Source organism: Sabethes cyaneus, chromosome 2 (assembly GCF_943734655.1).
Source record: "Sabethes cyaneus chromosome 2, idSabCyanKW18_F2, whole genome shotgun sequence".
Lineage (NCBI taxonomy): Eukaryota > Metazoa > Arthropoda > Insecta > Diptera > Culicidae > Sabethes > Sabethes cyaneus.
The window spans coordinates 192651212-192672070 of NC_071354.1; the positions used below are offsets into that span (position 1 = coordinate 192651212).

Here is a 20859-nt window from a genome sequence, read left to right on the forward strand (position 1 = left end):
ATAAGCGTCTTGTACAGGGTGCACTTTGTACGGGGACTTAGTCTGCTCGACCGCAATTGCTTGTAAAGCCCATAGTAAGCACGGCTTTCGCTGATTATACGCCTCCGAATCTCATCAAAAGAGTGTAATAAAACCCTAATCGTTGATTGGGGTATTTACCTTCAACCCAATCTTTTCTGCTTCGCGCTTTAGTCTGGTGTAATGTTCAACCACCACCACAGATGTTCTGCCGATAATATCCATGTCATCGGCAAAGTAGACGAAGGCAAAGTAGATTTGTTGAATATCGTGCCCCACGTGTTGATATCCGCTCGGTTCATAATACCTTGTAGCGCTATGTTGAACAGCAGGCATGAAAGACCAGCACCTTGACGAAGCCCTCTGTGTTATTAGAATGAACTTGACAATCCACCCGAAATCCGTACGCAGCACTGTGTACCATCAATCTTAGATTAATTCAATTTGATTCCTGGGGAAGCTGTTCTCGTTCATGATTTTCCATAGCTCTTTCCGGTCGATGGTATCATATGCGGCTTTGAAGTCAACGAACAAATGATGCGTGGGAACTCGGCCCTTTTGGAGGATTTGCCGCAGTGTAAATATTTGATCCGTTGTAGACCGACCTGACCTAAGCTGAAGCTGGACCTGGAGCTGACGATGTACAAAACGCTAATCAGACCGGTAGTCTTCTACGGACTTGAGACAGTAACTTTGTTTACGGAAGACATAGGTGCGCTAGCCATATTTGCACGAAAGATGTAGCGGACTATTTTTGGCGGAGTACAAACCGAAAGCGGAGAGTGGCGGAGGCTTATAAATCACGAGCTACAGACACTATTTGGAGAGATTCCCATCGTAAATCTGGCGAATGTTTGGAGACTACAGTGGGCCGGCCAAATCCGTTCTCTTCAAGAACCCTACCGGCACCCGGAATAGAGGGGCCCAACATGCTAGATGGCTCGACCAAGTTGAAGTCGACTTGTGTATGTCGAGACGCGCAACGAACTGGCGACGAGTAGGACCGAGTACAATTGAGAAGAATTCTTGATGTGGCAAGAGCCACCCCGGCTCTCGGCTTAAAAAAAAGATAACTAATTTTGCTTCACTGAATCGCACGCTGTCTGGAAGATTGTATGATGAATTCTCAAAATTTGTTGAGGATATCAAAATCCACGTTTCGGGATTCCTCTAATGGCCTCAGTTTGTGGAAAGAGATGCGGGAGAAAATGTTGTATGTCGAGATGAGGAAGCTTACACCTCGATAGGGCACCACATGAACCGCTGCTTTTCAAGAGATGGCGCTTTTCTAACGGTAGTTAAAGCAAAATCAATTGTGATTAGTGATAAACACAAAAGAAACTGTTGCTGCGCTGAGTAAATTTATTGTCGCGCAAAAATGGGCTGATTTCAATATGTAAGGACATCTGTTAAACTCAACAGAGAAACATTGATAGTTTCAAGTATACTCTCACGCATGGCGCATGATGAAACACTACCGCCAACTTCTGTTCTTTATTATCAAAAACCAGAGGCGATGCCCTATTGGGGCAATAGAGTCGTTCCACAAGTTCAGCAGGAATGTCATCCTGTTTAGCTGCCCATAGAGGACTCATCTGTTTACCTTTTGAAACAAAGATGTCATAATTATTACACCATTTACAGAGTGTCCCGTGTCCCACATCAAATTGCATCACGGAAGAAACGCTGTAGAAAATTACCTAATCAACTGATCCTTTTCAAACTTTCAGACAATAAAATATAACCCATTAGTAAGCTTTTGTCAAAGCTTTCACTTAATACCATTACCTTATGCTCGCACCTTACGCTTAATTCTACCCATAAGGTTCTGTACAACATCTGGCGGCAGCTTCTTCTGTACGAAAAACTAGTTTTTCTTCGTGTTTTCCTCAGATTTGACCTCCTTGGGATGCTACCGTAGTGCTTGCTTCATAATAGCGCAGTATTTTTCGATGGGCCTTAGTTTTGGTGCGTTGGGGCCCTCGTGTTGCTTCAACAGAGGAAGCAGACGCTTCTGTAGACACTTCTTGAGGTAGATCTGTCCGTTTTCAGTCCCGGTAGTCACGAACGGTGGACTCTGTTTGCCACATGAGCAGATCGTTTGCCAAATTATGTATTTCTTGGCAAACTGCAAAAGTTTCTGTTTCCTTATTTCCTTCGGAACATCAAACTTGTGCTGGACGGTGAAGAACAGTAGCCCCGGAAGCTACCGGAAGTCCGCCTTGACGTATGTTTCATCATCCATGATGAGATAATGAAGCATCGTCAGCATCTGGGTGGACAATTTTCGGGCCCATGACTTTCCCACCTTATTTTCCCGTTCGTCACGATTTGAAGCCTTCTGCACTTTGTACGTGTTCAGTTCCTCCCGTTTCTTGGCTCGTGTTTTCCGATGTCCCAATAAGATAGTCGAGGAGATGCTTGCGCATAATCAATTCGCGACGTTTCTTTGCGGGTGATGCCATTTTTTCAAATTTTTGAAAAACGGACAGTGATAAAAATGCAGTGTAAACAATATACTCTAAACTACTTCTACCCAAATTTTCTAGAGAAAATATCCAATGGGTGGTTCAAAAGAAAGTTCCGTGGTGCAATTTTATGTGGGACATCCATGCTTTTCGAATAATTATATCAATCTCTGCTTTTGAGAAATCCTAGTGTGCGGCCATAGAGGCTGTCCGGCCTCAGAGGACTTCCCCCTAATTACAAAAACGTTATTAAATTGTTTCAAAAGCTACAGTCACATCACTCGCCTGAAGTAAATTTTGACTTATAGCGTTTTTGTTTTTAGCCTGGGTTAGTTCCAATTAGACCACTGAATAAAAAAATATTTTCGAGAGAATAAACAAACGTTTTCGGGTAGTCAGTGTATTGCTAATAGCGGGGTTGAAACTGTAAAAATACCTAGAGCGAACTCGTCGCCTAAAAAGTTCAACCCAGAGTGAAACTGAGTTCAGCCTGAGTGGAAAAACAAACGTTTTGACAGCCTTTTGATTGGAACTAGGGTTAACCTAGATTGGATCTAAGCAAAAACAAAAATGCTATTATACTTTACCCAAGAGTCGCTGAATCCGAGACTTTCTGTAAAGTAAATACCACATCATTACTTCCTTACCTTTTTCCCAAGCTACGGTAAGGATGGACGTGGCCAGCAATAATGACTTTCTGGCAATGTTCCAACTTTTACTGGAACAGTGTTATTCCCAAATACTGTTTTTCAAGGATCAAGAGTAGGAATCGAGGGTCATTAGTTTGTAATCTACAAAATATACCGTGCTAATACTATACCAAAAAGAATCCCGATCGATTAGTGTAAAAATATTAAAAATCGATCAGCAAATCGCTTAAAATTAATTATTTTTTCGTGTTGCGTGTTTAGAATATGATACCTTAGCCATTACGTCTAAATGCAAACTACAATCGGCAGATTAGGTGTGATGTAGAAAATATAACGCGTTTTTATCAAAAGAGAAAAATATTTTTGGAAAAGGTGGGTGGGGGAGATTCGGGGGGGGGGGGGGGGAGATCTGTTAATTTATATATTTCTGAAATGACTGCTTTTTACAATTAAATCCGAAAAAAGTAACTGAAATTTTTATACGTTGGAGTGGCTCTAGGTATAAAAAAATACGGAAAAATTCAACAATTGTTTTTAATTATTTCTCCAGTAGAAGTCGTAGCACGAAACAATGCAATTACATATATTTTTATTTCTTTTCACAATAGCACAATGCCGAATACAGAATGTAATTTTTTTCGTTCGCATTTACCGGGTACAATTGTTATCTTGTTAAGTTTCTTTAACGTTCGACTTCGACGAAGTTTCTTCAATTTTTTATTAAATTTCAATCAGTATTTTATCTGAAAATTATAATACCTTTACTAATGTCTAATGCAAATTATTAAGAAAAGATATTACGCAAGTAAAATTTTTCTAGCAGTTGCGATAATTCAACAAGAAGTGAGAATAAGTACAACTTCGTGTATATAATAATGTTAATAAACAAGAAATTGTTTGAATATACAGCTAGTTTCAGCTGAAACTGATGTCATTTCTTATCTTTCAGAAACGTGTTGTACAAAGTAAAGGAGCTAGGGTTAAGAACCGTTGCTCTATGTGATATTAGCTCAGTGCAGAGAGATTTCCCGCCAGACACTGCTGCACATATAGCCCTAAGTAAGTATCACTCGGTAAACTTTTTCTATCCGATCATACTAACAACTTTGTACATGTCCTTCACAGGAACCATTCGTCGTTTTCTGGAGCAATACCGTACCGAGATTGTGATAGTTTGCCTTGAGCCGAATGAGCGCGGCATCTACGAGGTACTAGCGCCGCTATACTTTCCTCGCGATCCGCTCGAGGAACGAAGTGCCCTGTGGCAGTTGCCGAAGGACGTCGGCGGCACGTATGGTGAACCGCAGCTAGCCGATCGCCAGATCCGCATTATTCGTAATCCGCAGCATTCTGTCATGATTGAAGGTGGGTACGATACCGTAATCAATTTGGTGCTCAACTGTCATTGCAAACCATCACTCAAAATTGAATAGTACCAACTTTGGCTGGCACGCGATCTTCAAATTTGTTAGAATGCACGCGCCAAAATTGGCCTTGAGACAAGGGCGGGGGCTGCTGATTGCGAGGCCAATTTTTGATATTTACGGTTTGACTGTTAACAGCGACGCGGCACGGCGCGGCAGTGGTAGTGGCCTTAGCACCCAAGAAGGGCGGAAATCGATTTCGGTTTCTCGGTTGGTTTCCCTGTCGCTCGGAACTGGTTCGAAACAGTTGCATGAGTGAGCTACATGCTCATAATGGTCTGTTCGTGTTGATTTATCGATTACACTACTGTCGCGTGTTAGCTTTTTGCATTCTGCAGATAAAAGCTCAGCTGGTTTTGGCGGTATGTCGGACCTTTTTCAAATGTGTAGTGCAGGGCCGTGGCTCTAGTATTCTGACGGTTGTCTCAACAAGCGGTCATGACTCGCTGATAGCAGCCGGATGTGTACCCAGGGTTTATTGCACGAAAAAATGCTCGGGGAGGTGTCCGGTACGAGCGAGTTTTACGATTTTCGCCTAGGATGTAAGTTTTGACTGGATCAGCTCAAGTTCCGGCTGCGAGCTGAAGATAAGAGTGTGTTTTTCTTGAGGCTGTGTAATGTTTACCACTCCACGGTGCATGACATTTATTTTTAACTAGATGACAGTGACAAGTTTTGAATTGGTGAAGATTCGAAGCTAGGAAACATGTGTCAAGAACAAGAAGCGACAGTAGGTAGCGAACAGGTGGAGACAATGCCTTGGTTTCTTGAAAGGCACGACGTGTACAAACCAAATTCAAATTTTATGATAATTCTATCATTAACCGAATTGATTGTATGAACAATTGGCTACATATAGAGGACATTATTCATTTTGTTTCACTTAATCTGTTTCAAACCATCCAAACTACTCTCCATAAAAGCTGGTGAAAGAACGTCCCGCGGAACAGCCCGTTTAGCTCATCATCGCATATGACACGTTTCTGTGTAATGATAAGATAATTTTCGTGTTCAATAGATAAAAGGTTCGAAGGAGTGCGGGCTCATTACAATAACTGTGCTGTATTCCGGTGGAACCCAACAACGGTCGTGCTTTTCATCGACGCGCCAGATATTGACGTTCCTTGGTTTCAACCCTCCGGCCGAGTGAAATTTATGTGGGGAATTATTCAACGCAGTAATCAACATGTGAGTCACTGCACTCTGCGTGCATGTCGCAGAAGGGCTGCCGCAGTACTGCGCTGGCTGGCATTATAGATACGGACACGCTAGTTGAAGACATCCACCATTAGGCGAACCTCTTATCTGGTGTATTTCAATCGAATGACGACGATAGCTAAATTGCCACGGCCTTCATTAACCACAGCCGTTGGATGCGCTACTGTCGCGTCGTTCGCCGTCGTCAACACGTAACAAAACCTGCTACATCAGTTCCCGATTTCTCCTGGCGTCAGGTGAAAGGATTTTCGCGGTGTGCTTGTAATAGAACGGTAGTGATCAAATAGGTAGTGCCAAAGAGCGCCTCATATTGTATTGTTGTTGTGATGAAGTCTGGAACAGGTGGGAGATAGTGTAGTGTTTTGTTCGATATCCTTTTAATGTTCTACTAAAGTTTGTAATGTGATTTTACATTTAAAGTATCTCTGTGACATGAGAAGATCTTAGAGTAGTAAATACACTAGTGCAATGCCCTAATGAGTTCAACCGTGCAGGTTGAATAAACAAAACTATCTGTTTAGCATACAAATTGTATTTGCTTCGGAGTATGATAATGGCAACCAGGAAAAATAAACAATTACACTTTTTCTTTCGAACGACTGACAGTTTCAAGAACTGAGTCAGTTTCATTGAATCTCGACACATAGGACACATAAAATCAATAAAAGTTACTCGCTGAGTAGTGATGTTGAAAGTACTAAATTTGTCTTCACGAATCTTCTTGAATTATTTGAAAGTAAACCGCTTTTATTTGGTATTAAACTTGAAATTACGTTTGAATAGGTGATCCATCATTTGAAACCAAACATACAACTAATTTTGTTACATTTCATTCTTTATTTCACATGTTCTCACATTTAACTCTTTATTACCTTCCTGGAATAGCCTGAGTCGGTAACGTGAACCACATCTTGGTACCGCTCGAGCCTGAAACAACTGGAAAGATCCGTGAAGATCGGAGATCAACCGCAATCTCTATTTTAATAGAACCTTATCTGAAGTTACTTAGACTGTTTTCTAGCTCCAGAAATTTGATACCTTTTGAGTGCCATCAGACTGACAGAGTTTTGGAGTTTTACGAATACACAAAAGGCCCAGGGTTAACTTCCAATCCACTATTTTTGGTTTTCGGAATTCGACCTGGTCAGCGTTTTGGCGTTGGTTCGATATAGCTTTTCTCAACCGTGTTTCATCATACGTAAAGTTTATGATAAAGTTGGTGCTTGCAAGATTGCGCATAGAAGGTTTATCAAAGGTTAACTTCCAATCAGTGTAAATGCTGTTGAAACTGGATCGCAGCAGTATGCTCCACTTATCGGTAGTATGGTTTTCGTTTTGATTTCATGAATCTTTTGGCCCTCTCTTTATCGAAAGATTCGCTTTGATAGGAAAAATGCGAAAAGTATCTGTGGAGACTGGATTTTGTCGGTATCTACAGCTATCAAATTCGCTCCATCCTACGAAGTAATTCTGCAAACCGCATTTTTCAAGCAGTCAGAAGTTTACTGGTCCTTGCCGACAAGCACCAAGTAGCTGGACTTGTATGAGTGACAATTTGACAATTGTCTTTGACTTTGACAATTAGAAGAGCGCCCTGGACGGCCTATATTTGGGTTATATTCTACTCAAAAGTGACATAATCCTCTGAGAAAATCCCGATTAGCTCTACTTTATGACTTTCCAGTAAGATACTCCGTGAGTAGAAATTCCAGATCGGTTTTGAGCTTCTCCGACCTCTATGTGTCAGTCAGACAGTCAGAGTGTGTATACTGACTCACACTCTGTGTGAGTGTGTATATTAACTTCTTAAGGATCGGCATTTCTCTATTTCCGTAGAACGTTCAATAGAGCTTGGGAGTGATTGATTTAGCCATTCGCCATTCGATGTTTAGTGATTTTATTCTCAAGCGTCTCCATATTCTCCCTTCATACGGAATTCTGCATTTACCAATAATCCGAACCTCTTGCCAGGATAGGTTATACAATTGGTATTGGTTAGAGGTGCATAATGATGTTTCTTATTCAATAGCAACTTATGTCCAGTTTTCGCACATCATGGCTCAAGAAAGCGATATTGATTGAAAAGTAGTAAAAGGGTGAAAACACCAACTCTTAAGCGTGAATAATAAACAGTTCGTTCTTTGTATAGCGCTATTGATAAAAGAATAAAGTGCGGAATACAGAAAAATAACTGGACTGGTATCACGACAGATCAAAATACTAATGGCAGTTGTAACGGGTGGCAACTAAAATTTTGGAATTTTTTCGCGGTTCTTATGCTCAACAACAAATGAGCTCTGAGAGAAATAAGAGTATGTATGTGTAAGCTCTCTCTCTCCTCTTTTTGTTAATATTTTTTGTTTTGATTATGTTTGCCCAGTTTTGTTAAAAATGGCATCGAAACAAGAAGCATTTCGGGAGCGCGTTGTACACTTCTACGAACTGCAACAGAAATCTCGCCAAAAAGTATACGGTACAACATTTAAAAAGCAAATATGTTGCGCCTTCGACTGTTTACCATATCCTAAGATCCCCAACAACTATTCGCAAGCAAGGCAGTGGAAGACCAGCTAAAATTATGGACGCAGAAGGACATCGTTCTCTTTCTCGTTTCTTCAACAACAAGCCCTCTGGTTTGGCTATCAATCAAGATGCACCAGATGAATGTTTGAAGAAAATTTTGATTCCATTTCTACAAAAACATCATACAGATTGACAATACGTGTTTTGGCCGGATAGAGCATCATCGCATTACGCCAGAAAAACACAATCGTTCCTGAATATCCGTTCGATCCCATTTTTACCCAAAAACCACGACTCGGAAAATCTATCTCAGTGCGCCCAATCGAAGATTTCTTCGGGATTTTGAGTTCCTTGGTGTACAAAAATAACTGGAGAGTCACGAATTGCTAATAGTTTATTGGTAGAATCAAGAGAAGCATCCGCAAAGTTGACATGACGGCCGTACAACGCTCCTGTTTCGATGTCAAACGAAAGCTTCGCCGAAAAGTCGATTACGGACCGTTTTCAAATGTACACTAATTTTTCTTCAACAATGGATAATGTATCTTTCATTTCGGTAAATCAGATCTTCTTCATGTATCTTTGTTTTTTTGACAGCTTGAGAAAAAAAAATCCAAAATTTTAGTTGTCACCCGTTAATACCCGAGTAGGAGCGAAAAGCAAAATAATATCAAAATGTGTTATGGAAAGCAAATAACATATATCAAAATTTGATCTAGTTTTGGCTGACATAGTTGGAAAAATAACAAAAAATAATATCAAAATTTTGCTACTTTAAAACCAAAAGAATAACTACTTGTGTTATTTGAATAACAAACCAATAACATAGCTGTATTCAGAGCTTAGAATAACATATTTTAGTTTTATTAAGGTAATGAATAACAAATGCAGTAGCATATGAGATATTAAAAAAATATATTCAGGAGCAGCGTTTTATTCCGTCGAGGTTGTTCCACGCCGCACTGGAACACTTATGTGTATGATCATTTTTCGGCCACTTCCCTTGGTCGGATCATTACAAATTTAGTATCAAAATAAGCGAAAAAGACTGCAGAATCAAAATCTGAAAAAAATTGATTTCTTCAAAATTTTCAGTCGTTCATGTCCCCTTAACCTAATTGTTTCGCCAATGTCGCCACTTTCGAAGGATTCCTTTTGACTCGACGATGAACGAGCAGCGTGACCGAATGTAAGCGAGTGAATTATTGTCCCGTCAAACGGGTAACTTGCAACAGTTCTACACTTTAAGTACCAGTAAAAATTCAAGCAAATTTGCAACGCATTTGAGTATCTTTAATTAATACGAATTTATTATGCCTGAAATATCAGCTTTCACATTATCCCTTACCTGTCAGCATACGACGTTGGTTTTCACCGGGGTTGGTTACTTGATCTCCATTACGGTTGCTCGGATTCCGACTGGTATCCACTAGCGTGCCCAGACATAAACAAAAGGTGGGACATCTAAGCATTCTGAAGAACATTTTGGCCTGGAAGAACGAAGTTATATAGGATGGCGAACCTATTATTACTTATCACGAAAATACCGGCCGATTAGATTGGAAACCCTGGACTTTTGGGGTGCAAATGCATTGAAAATCAAAGTAAAAATTTTACTAAAAGTTTCTACTTGCAACTAGACTATAAATTAGGATTGAAATTGGACTTGATATACGGCATTTAATAGATTTGAATTTGGCCTAATTTGAGGTTGAAGCTTTACTTCAAATTGAATTGGAAATTGGACCTTAAATTGGATTTGAAATTAGAATTAAATTTAGAGTAATTTGGACTGAACGTTTTAGTTGGTACTAGACGTTTAATCGGACTTAACATAGAATTTAAGGTTAGTATTTAAAATTGGATTTGAAAGTTTATTTGGAATTATAAATAAATTAGACTTGAAATTGGATTTGAAATTAAAGTTAAAAGTTTACTTAAAATTGGATTTGTAATTAAGAACTAAATTGAAATTAAAACTAAAATTAGAATTATACTAGAAATTGGACTTGAATTGTCTTTAAATTGGACTTAAGATTAGGATTGAAATCATTGGCGTACCAAGGCTGGGGCATACTGGGGCACGGCTTTGCTAAAAATTTAATGTATAATTAAATAATTCCTTAATGTGGAGTTGTATTTTTGGAATAAGTAAATTTATTGTGTAAAAATCTACTCAATTTCAAGCCCAAGTTTAAGTTTAAGGGGGGCACTACTCAGAAAGGTCGAAAAATAATGAATTTTCGTGATTTTTTCGGATCTTGGAATTAAAGTTGAGTGTTGAAGTATTTTGATTATCGGTATAGGTAACGGGTGGCAACTAAAATTTTGGATTTTTTTTCTCAAGCTGTCAAAAAAAGACAAAGATACATGAAGAAGATCTGATTTACCGTAATTAACGATACAATATCCATTATTGAAAAAAAAATTAGTGTACATTTAAAATCGGTCCGAAATCGGCTGTTCGGCGAAGCTTTCGTTTGACGTCGAAACATAAGCGTTGTACGGCCGTCATGTTAACTTTGCAAATGCTTCTGTCGATTCTACCAATCAAATATCTTCAATTCGTGGCTCTTCAGTTATTATTGTACACCAAGGAACTCAAAATCCCGGAGAAATCATCGATTGGGCGCACTGAGACAAATTTGTCGTGTCGTGGTTTTTGGGTAAAAATGGGATCGAATGGGTATTCAGGAACGATTGTGTTTTTTTGGCGTAATGCGATGATGCTCTATCCGGCCAAAACACGTATTGTCCATCTGCATGATGTTTTTGTAGAAACGGGATCAAAATTTTCTTCAAGCATTCGTCTGGTGCATCTTAATTGATATCCAAACCAGAGGGCTTGTTGTTGAAGAAACGAGAAAGACAACGATGTCCTTTTGCGTCCATAATTTTGGCTGATCTTCCACTACTTTGCTTGCGAATAGTTGTTGGGCAACTGAGGATATGGTAAACAGTCGAAGTCGCGACATATTTGCTTTTTAAATGTTGTACCGTATACTTTTTGACGAGAGTTCTGTTGCAGTTCGTAGAAATGTACAACGCGCTCCCGAAATGCTTCTTGTTTCAACGCCATTTTTAGCAAAACTGGGCAAGCATAAACAAAACAAAAAATATTAACAAAAAGAGGAGAGAGAGAGCTCATGGATCGATGCTCTCTCTGAGCTCGTTTGTTGTTGAGCATAAGGGCCGCGAAAAAATTTCAAAATTTTGGTTGCCACCCGTTATATTTGAAGATGTATTTTGCACTTTTTGGACGCAAAAACAGTGATTACTATGCTGTTGGCAGCTGGGCGCGTGGATGTTCTCTAGAAAACAGAAACAGTTTCACCAAAAATCACCGATTGAGCGCTTAAGATTAAGAAATTAAGATATCGAATCGCCTCCCCCCTCTTAAAATGGGGAGGGGTCCTAATTCATCATTGAAAAAATTCTTACCTCCAAAAACCATTACATGTCGAATTAATTTGGTTCCATTTGCTTGTTTAGTTCTGGAGTTATGAAGAAATTTGTGTTTCATTTGTATGGGAGCCCCCCCTCCTAAAATGGGGAGGGATCCTAATTCACCATAAAAAAATCCTTGCCTCCAAAAGCCTTCACATCCCGAATTGGGTTCCATTTGCTTGATTAGTTTTCGAGTTATGAGGAAATTTGTATTTCATTTGTATTGGAGCCCCCCCCATCTGAAAGGGGGAGGGGTCATAATTCCCCTCCTAAAGGGGAGAGAGGTCATAATTCGCCTCCTAAAGAGAGGGTGGGTGCCAAATTTGGTTCCATTTGCCTGATTAGTTTTCGAGACATGCAGAAATTTCTGTTTCATTTGTATGGGAGCTCCCCCCCCTCTTAGTGAAGGGATCTCTAAACATCATAAAAACTTTCCTCGGCCCCAAAAACCCATACATGCAAATTTTCACGCCGATCGGTTCAGTAGTTTTCGATTCTATAAGGAACATCCCGACAGACAGACAGAAATCCATTTTTATAGGTATAGATTTAAATCCAATTTCAACTCACATTTGAAATCCATTTTTAATCCCAATTTAAAGTAAAATTTCAAACCCAACTTTAAGTCTAATTTCGAGTCCAATTGACCTCAAGTCCAATTTAATACCCCATTTTAATGTTAATTTCAAGTCGAACTTCATTCCAATGTCAAGTCCAAATTAACTCCATTTTCAAGTCCAATAGAAATTCAACTTGAAGTCCAAAGGTTGTCTCATACCGAAGCACAGTTCCGTCTTCTCAATAAAATGTAGCGTAAAAAAAATCTACATGGAAGTTTGGGCTACTTCACCTAATCGACCGGTATTTTTGCAGTCCTACGTGTTCTAATCCTACGGTTACTAGATAACTTTCGGGCCAAAACATGCTTTCGAAAGCTCGGTGCCCCACCTTCCGTTTACCTCTAGCCATGCCAGTGATTAAAATTTCATTTGAAATTTGAATTAATATAAACTTGAAATTGGGCATTAAATTAGACTAAATCCCTGGAAAATTCTGATTTAGACCAAAAATATATTGTTTTACACTAAATTTACTCAACTACTGCCGTTCGTTGTATTACGTAGTCTAATACCTAAATTGAATCCAATTTAGTCTACCGTGACCGCTCTTAATTCTGCGCATTTTTTGTTATACCGTCATCCGGGGATACTTGCAACACTTTTTGATGAAACACTAGCGCCAACTTCTGTTATTCTGTTCTGTTATCAGAAACTAGAGGCGGTGTCCTTTTAGGTACGAAAAGTATACTTAATTGTTTGTCGATTTTTAATACCCCTATTTTTACCAGATACTATAGACCGTAGCACTACACGATGCTGCTATCAACATTGTTAATACTTACTTACTTAATCAGCTCCAGGCCGTGGTTTCCTCTGTTGTACGAAGAAGTCGTCTCCATTCTACTCGGTCCATGGCCGCAATTCGCCAGCCACGTAGTCTACGTATGGTCCGCAGGTCGCCTTCCACTTGATCGATCCATCTTGCTCGCTGCGCGCCCCGCCGTCTCGTTCCAGTCGGATCGTTATTGAGAACTTTTTTAACCGGGCAGTCGTCCGACATCCTCACGACATGCCCAGCCCATCGCAGGCGACCGATTTTTGCGGTGTAAGCGATGGGTGGTTCCCTAAGCAGCTGATGCAATTCATGGTTCATTCGCCTCCTCCGTCTCCGTCTTCCATCTGCACTCCGCCGTAGATGGTGCGCAACACCTTCCGTTCGAAAACACTAGGGGCGCGTTGGTTCTCCACGAGCATAGTCCATGTCTCATGGCCGTAAAGGACTACCGGTCTAATCAGCGTCTTGTAGGTTGTTAACTTCGTGCGGTGGCGAATTTTGTTCGATCGCAGCGTCCTACAGAGTCCAAAGTAGGCACGATTTCCTGCCATAATGCGTCTTTGTATTTCTCTGCTGGTGTCGTTGTCTGCGGTAACCAGTGAGCCCAGATACACGAACTCTTCTACCACCTCAATTTCATCACCGTCTAAATGAATCCGGGGAGGGAGGTCAGCATTCACTTCTTTAGAACCTCTTCCTTTCATGTATTTTGTTTTCGATACATTAATGACAAGTCCTATCCGTTTGGCTTCAGCTTTCAGTCCGATGTACGTTTCCGCCATCTTCCCACGAACTCCTTTGCAAATAATACATAAAAGTTTGGAGAGTACCTTCTAGGCGGCGTTCAACAGTGTGATTGTGCGGTAATTGCAACAATCCAACTTGTCGCCCTTTTTGTAGATCGGACACACGATGCCTTCCGTCCACTCCTCCGGTAGTAGCTCATCCTCCGAAATCTTGACAATGACCCAGTGCAGTGCTCTAGCCAGTGCGTCACCACCGTATTTCAGCAGCTCGCCGGGTAGCTGATCAGCCCCAGACGCTTTATTGTTCTTCAGCCGACCGATCTCTTCTGCTACCTCCTGGAGGTCAGGGGCTGGTATTCTGTCGTCTTCTGCACGTGCTCCAAGATCTATTGCCATATCGTCACCTCCATGTTCAGCTACATCGCTGGTAAGGTGCTCGTCATAATACTGCTTTCACCTCTCGATCACCTCACGTTCGTTCGTGAGAAGATTACCGTCTGAGTCTCGACACATATCGGCCTGCGGCACATGGCCTTTGCGTGAACGGTTTAACTTCTCGTAGAACCTCTGTTTATCATTAGCACGGTACAGTTCTTCCATCGCCTCGCGATTCCGATCTTCCTGTTGGCGCTTTTTCCTCCGGAAGACCGAGTTTTGCCTGTTCCGTGCTTGTTTATATCGATGCACATTCGCCCTCGTACGGTGTTGCAGCATCCTCGCACGTGCTGCATTCTTCTCCTGCACTAATTGCTCGCATTCGCCATCGAACCAATCGTTTCTTCGGTTCGGATTCATTGTACCTACTGCCGCTAGAGCAGTGCTACCGATGGCGGTCTTAATGCCTTTCCAACCATCTTCAAGAGTTGCTGCGCCAAGTTGCTCTTCCGTTGGTAGCGCTGCTTCCAGCTGCCGCGCGTATTCCTGAGCAACTCCGGTGACTCGTAGCTGCTCGATGTTGGGTCGCGGCGTACGACTTCGACGCGTGTTATGCACCGTCGAGAGTTTTGAGCGCATGCAGACTGCAACTAGGAAATGATCCGAATCTATATTCGCACTGCGGTAGGTGCGAACGTTTATAACATCAGAGAAGAATTTACCGTCGATTAGAATATGGTCAATTTGGTTTTCTATTCGTTGGTCTGGTGATCTCCAGGTGGCCTTGTGGATATCTTTGCGGGGGAAGAAGGTACTTTGGACTAGCATTCCGCGGGAAGCTGCAAAATTTACGCATCGTTGGCCGTTGTCGTTCGTTGCGGCATGCAGGTTGTTTGGCCCGATTACCGGTCTATATATAGCTTCCCGTCCTACCTGCGCGTTCATGTCACCGATGACGATTTTAAACATTGTTAATACAAGTCTTGAATACTTATAATAGCGGGAGAATCATAAAAATGTCTTAATTGCGCAGAATATGTTCACGGTTTTCATCTCATTTTCGTCGCGTTTTGCGTATTCGTTCTTTTCGCTTTCTTCATTTTGATGCCCTGTTTTCTTGTCTTTTCTATCGTTTTGTTCTGTTCTTGCTACCTTTTTCCCTTTCCTCTTCGGTTTTCTTTTAAACCCTGTTTTTTATAAAGACTGCCAATTTTGGCATTCGGCTCTGTTTTAAACCCTGTTTTTCGTTTTTTTCTCTTGCATTTTACCGTTTTCTTTAGTTCGTTTGTACTATTTTTCTGTCTCATTTTCTCGTTTTTTGTCCCATACTTCTCCTTTTATTTGCTGTTTTACCCTTTTTTTCTATATTTCTCATTTCCTGTATCGGTTTTCTTTCTTATAGTTTTTATTCTCCTTGTCCCTTTTGGTTTCTCTCGTTGTCTGTTCCGTCCCTTTCTATCCGTTTCTTGTCTCGTTTTAACTCTTTTTCTTTCTATCTCGTTTTTCTTTTTTTTACGCTGTTTTCTTTTATTTTCTGTCCCATTTTTCTCCATTATTCTGAGTCCTAAATTATCTCTGTTTCGTTTTTTTTGAATTACCTCTATTTTGACTTGAAGTTGAAATTATACCTGAATTGGAATTTAAAATCTAAATTGAAATTCGTCAAAAAAACCAAATAATTTTTTTAAATGAGCAAAAAAATAGGCGTTTAAGCATTTTTACTTGAAGTTTAAGCGTGAAAACCAAATCTATTCTTGTTTTTCATATATACACTATTATTTTCCATGCATAAAACTATGAAAAGAAAGACAAAATGGCAAGAATTTTTTTTGCCGATTTTTGGAAGTTCCATTGTTTGAATTTCCACTTCTGTTTCGTGCGTTAACATTGCGACTCATTTTTCGAGTTCTTCAAGCTTTAGAACCCACAGTTAATTGATTTTATATAAAAAATAGGGGAGTGTCGTCGTGGTTGGGCCACGTTTTGGAATTCGCCCATAACTTTAGTTTGAAAAGGAATTTTGGAAATCCAAATACAACGTTGCAAAGGTTTAAGAATAAGGTATATTTTCGGAAAGCTTTGAACTGATTGCTTGAAAAATAAAAAAGTTATAGGCATTTACGTGAAGACAACAAATGTTGTCATAGTCGGGCCATGTTGTACAGGTTGGGGCACCGCAGAAAATCTAAGACATACTTATTGAATTCTATATAGAGACATGAAAAGAATGAATTCCGTGATCAACTGGTCATATAGGTACAAATACCTTATTTTTAATTGCATTTTTGCGAAATTTTGACGATCTTGTAAAATCAATATTGCTACAATCGCCTTTTCCGAAGTGTACAACTACAATAAAAAAACAACAAAAATCTAGGTTTTTGTCGTATTAATTTTGTTTTATTTCATCACATTTTACGTGACTGACATTCTCTAGCGATTATTGCGCTTCTGCGCTTAAAATTATGGTGGCCCAAGCATGACTACTCAAGTGACCCGCCCTTTACAAATAGCGCTTTTCTAGTATTTCACCTTTGCCTTCCCAAACACCTTACTGGAGGAGATTTTTCTATATTCTTCGTGTGCAGCACAACACACTTCATACATTTACAAAATTTATCTCGTTAATAGCATTTCATGAATCATTTCTTGAAGAAAAGTTCATTGCGTCTGGAAAACTATTTTTTTTAAGATTTAGTCACTGAATTCAGTACGGGTGTTTTGAATACACGATTGAAACTCACAATATTGTAAATAGTTAGCTATCACAGTAAGAAGTTTTACAATGGTTGTATCATAGATATCATGAGTTACTAAAACTGTAAAATCGTGATGGTCCGACCATAACAGTGGCCCGACGATAACGACAATACCCAAATAATTTGTATTCCACAAATTGTTGTTCTGTCCCCTCGAGTTTTCGAGTTATTCAAAAAAAGGGGAGAGGGGAGGGGGGGGGGGGGCGACAAAAAATTATTTCTAAGGTCTTTACAATGACCCTAGGAAGATCAACTTTAGTTTGGCATTTATGAAATAGATTGTAGTCTAGCACTGTATATCTCTACCATGATATTCGCAACTTTATTGATAAAACTCTCCCACCTCGTATCCTCGTGATGCGATATCTGTTCGTCGTGCTCAATATAGGAATTCATCGCAGATGCGTCCCGAGATCAAAGACAATTGAGTGCGATGCGCGCTTCTGGCTCAACTCTCGCATCGCAATCGGTTTGCTCTCACGTTATCAACGCAACAGTCAGTGGGATAACATGAAGACCCTCCCCTTAATGGGCTGTTAAGTTGTCATGTCAGTTGCACAGTTAGCGCCAGTTCGCTGTCGTCCGTTGACTAGTTACCTAGTACGACAGGTTCTATCTTTTGTTCAGATCATTTTGCAACGCGCGCTGCTGATGTGAACAACAACAACATCAATCACAACGCGCGCCAGCTAGTGCGAAGTCCTGAGCAGCTTCAGAGCGAACAGACGTGCAATTTTTCTTATCAAAAAATTCACAAAAACTGACAAAAACAAACACAAAATGTTGTTTGCACGAAAAGTCAACGGCTAGGATATCAGCGTGCGCGGCCCAGTTTGTTTAACACCGCGCTGCTCGCGACGTTGCATTTGATAGCGCGCAGAGCTCAGAGAATCAATTACCATACCATCTGTAATAGGGAAGAAAAAGTGCATTTTTTGGTCGTAAAAAGCCGTAAACCTCCCAGTGCAGAATGATAAATGATTCGTTTCAATTTTCCTGTATGCTAATAAGTTTAGTTAAGCGATAAAGTGATACTAATAATTTTGTATTCGAATATGCATTTTTTAGCGGACGACGACTCCGATACCAGTCCACACGATTTGGAGATGGGCTCCGACGTGGAATATAACAACATCAATCTCAACCTGTCCACGCATATGGGAGGAGGACAACATTCGTTTACACATATGCAGGTTAGTTTAATTAGAATGATTTATAGTGTCAGTTTATGGTACTAAGCTAGTGTACTTTTAGGTGAGATGAAACAAACAATATTTACAATACTCAACAGGTAGTCGATATACATTGTTGTTAGGTGAAATTACTGGGGCTTGGTGATGTATGGGAAATCATATAAGCTGTTTAGTTATAGTTGATGTTTTGACGAAAAATGTTTCAAGAAGAACGAGTTGCTCGTTTAATTGTTCCAAAAGTTGGATTTTGAGCAAACACCATTGGTAACGAAGAACTTATTTACAGCCAAGTTATCTCAGCTGAGGTTATGTGGGAATATCATTGAATATTATTCAAATCTCAGCTTTCTAAATATGCATAAATGTTATTTTCGCTATTTGATTTCAATGTTTTTCCATACATTGAAGTAAAAGGTACCACAAAGAAGCCTTTAACTGTATTCATGGGCCTATCCGTCATTTATCTGCCAGCATAAAAATTTTATCAATCGTCCAAAGTTTATTTGTTTTGGCGTTTGCAGATACTGCATACTGTGTATGTACGAATTGAACAGCTCACAATCAGTTGGATATTAAATTAAGAATTGAGATATACAAATTTTGAACTGCGATAACTTTTCGACGTTCACTACCAAGCGCTTACACGTATATCGAATGTTTTCGTATTTGAACGTAAGCAAAGCCAAGTATCAGCGCTATATTTCGTTGGAATTTGGCCCTCTTTTTTCACTCAACTTCGCAGTCAACAGTCGCGATCGCGAGGTTAACAGGACAATTGCGAGGACTACGATCCTATTGACTCTAACAATTCGAAGCAGTTGAGATTCGAACATACGCCGACTGGTGTATTAGACCAGTCAGTGCCATACCGATACCTTAATTCATTTAAGATGTCATTGCACGCTTTCCATATGTGACATCCTATCTTAACTAATGTCTATTTCTAATACTTTAAAAATATATTCCTCGAAAATAGTTGCTGAACTGTTCTAGTTCTTGAACTGCCTTTCAGTTTAACCGGAATATTTTTATCGTGAGACAAGTGAAATAGTTGAGCATTGATGTTGTTGTACTAGTCTAAGACGGGAAAGGCATAGTGTTAGGATGACAACTCCGGCCAAAAAGTGTCGGGTCAATCCGGTAGTGTGTCGGATGAGATCTCAAGAAGGGCAGCAGTCGCTTTTGGAAGTATTTGTCGCTGTTGATGTTTCCATTAACGGCAATTAATGTGATGAACGGTTGATTCTAAACCAATCCCGCAGGTTGCTTGCCAGATAAAGGATTTTTAGCAACTTTCGGGAACTGCCAACTTAGAGGTGGCCACGTAGTATTCTCGTTAGCCTTGAAGTAGCTTTCATCGTTTAGATGAGCCATTTCATGTATAGCTTCCTTGCGCCAGTTTTAGTCACGGTATTCTGTTTCGGTGCCTTCTGCACTTTGCAGACATATATTCCCGAACGCAGATTTTTTACCCAAAACAAACAGAAACCTTTTCACCTTTATGCAGCATCCCAAATCGAAATATTGGATTGTCCCTTGAATAGGACACCATACGAACCGTTGCTTTTCAAGAGATGGCGCATTTCTAGTGGTAGTAAAATCAAAATTTCTCACTTATCTATGTTTACCTGCCTGAAAAACAATCACTAATCATATTTTATTTGTGGTACAGTTACTCTGTTATACTTAATTTTCATGACTTCTGCCTAATTTTGATATAAAACAATCTTTTCCTATACATCTCCATAGCATCTTATAGATGAATGGTAGCATCCGAGAGCCCGTAAAAGTGATTTTATACCGTACGAGAGCCAGGAGCTGAATATGTTTGCGACATTTCAATTAGAAAAACCCGAATTAATCCACCTAGCGGTGTGACCTAGCCTTTCTACTGCCGCAATAATTATTTTTTAATTTCCTAGGAACATCTATAATTAACTTGACTATATTTTTAAATATCCGTTCCTCAGAGGTGGGCACCGCTAATCAGCTAACCGCTAACCTTTTAGCCAGCGAGTAGTGCGTTCGCTAGGTTTCAAATCTGTTAGCGCTTTCATTAGCTTCCAATAAGTTAAAGTGCCACTAAATAAACTACTAGCCGCTAATTTTTGAAAATAATAATAAAAATAAGTGTGCGGTTTCTTACAAATTGATAAAATTGCTCGTTGCTGTTCGCGACGCGAGCAAATATAGTTCATTCATGGCTAGTTGAACTATTTCCAAAAATTATTTTCAAAAATTAGTGGCTGGTAGTTTATTTAGTAGTACTTATGTTTATCGGAAGATAATAGAAGCGCTAGCACATTTAAAACCTAGCGAACGTGCTACTCGCTAGCTAAAATGTTAGCGGTTAGCTGATTAGCGGTGCCCACCTCTGCCGTTCCTTATTATTCAAAATTCTTATATCTGAAAAAAGGTAATATCTGCATCTGAAAAAATAACTGAGTAGAGCATTAGATATGAAAAACGAAATTGTGAAATTGGACTTTTTCTTAGTTGGCGCTCTTTCAGTTAATTATTTTTGCATGAAAATCGAAACTAGAGCTCCTTTGGAATAAACTTTAATGGAAAAATAGTCATTAGTTTGAACGTATCGTTTATAGGGTAACCAACCTATTTTGGACCCCATCAGCAGCTGTACAT

General features: G+C 39.9%; 1 protein-coding gene across 2 annotated transcripts in view; it reads left to right on the forward strand.

Moving 5' to 3' along the window:
- Positions 1–20859, forward strand: part of LOC128737645 (protein GDAP2 homolog) — a 194629-nt gene that overhangs the window by 68968 nt on the left and 104802 nt on the right. For both annotated transcript variants that reach the window (XM_053832321.1, XM_053832322.1), the window contains exons 6-8: positions 4086–4195; positions 4262–4501; positions 18092–18216. In XM_053832321.1, coding sequence (XP_053688296.1) covers positions 4086–4195; positions 4262–4501; positions 18092–18216 — 475 coding nt within the window. The remainder of the gene's footprint in view (positions 1–4085; positions 4196–4261; positions 4502–18091; positions 18217–20859) is intronic.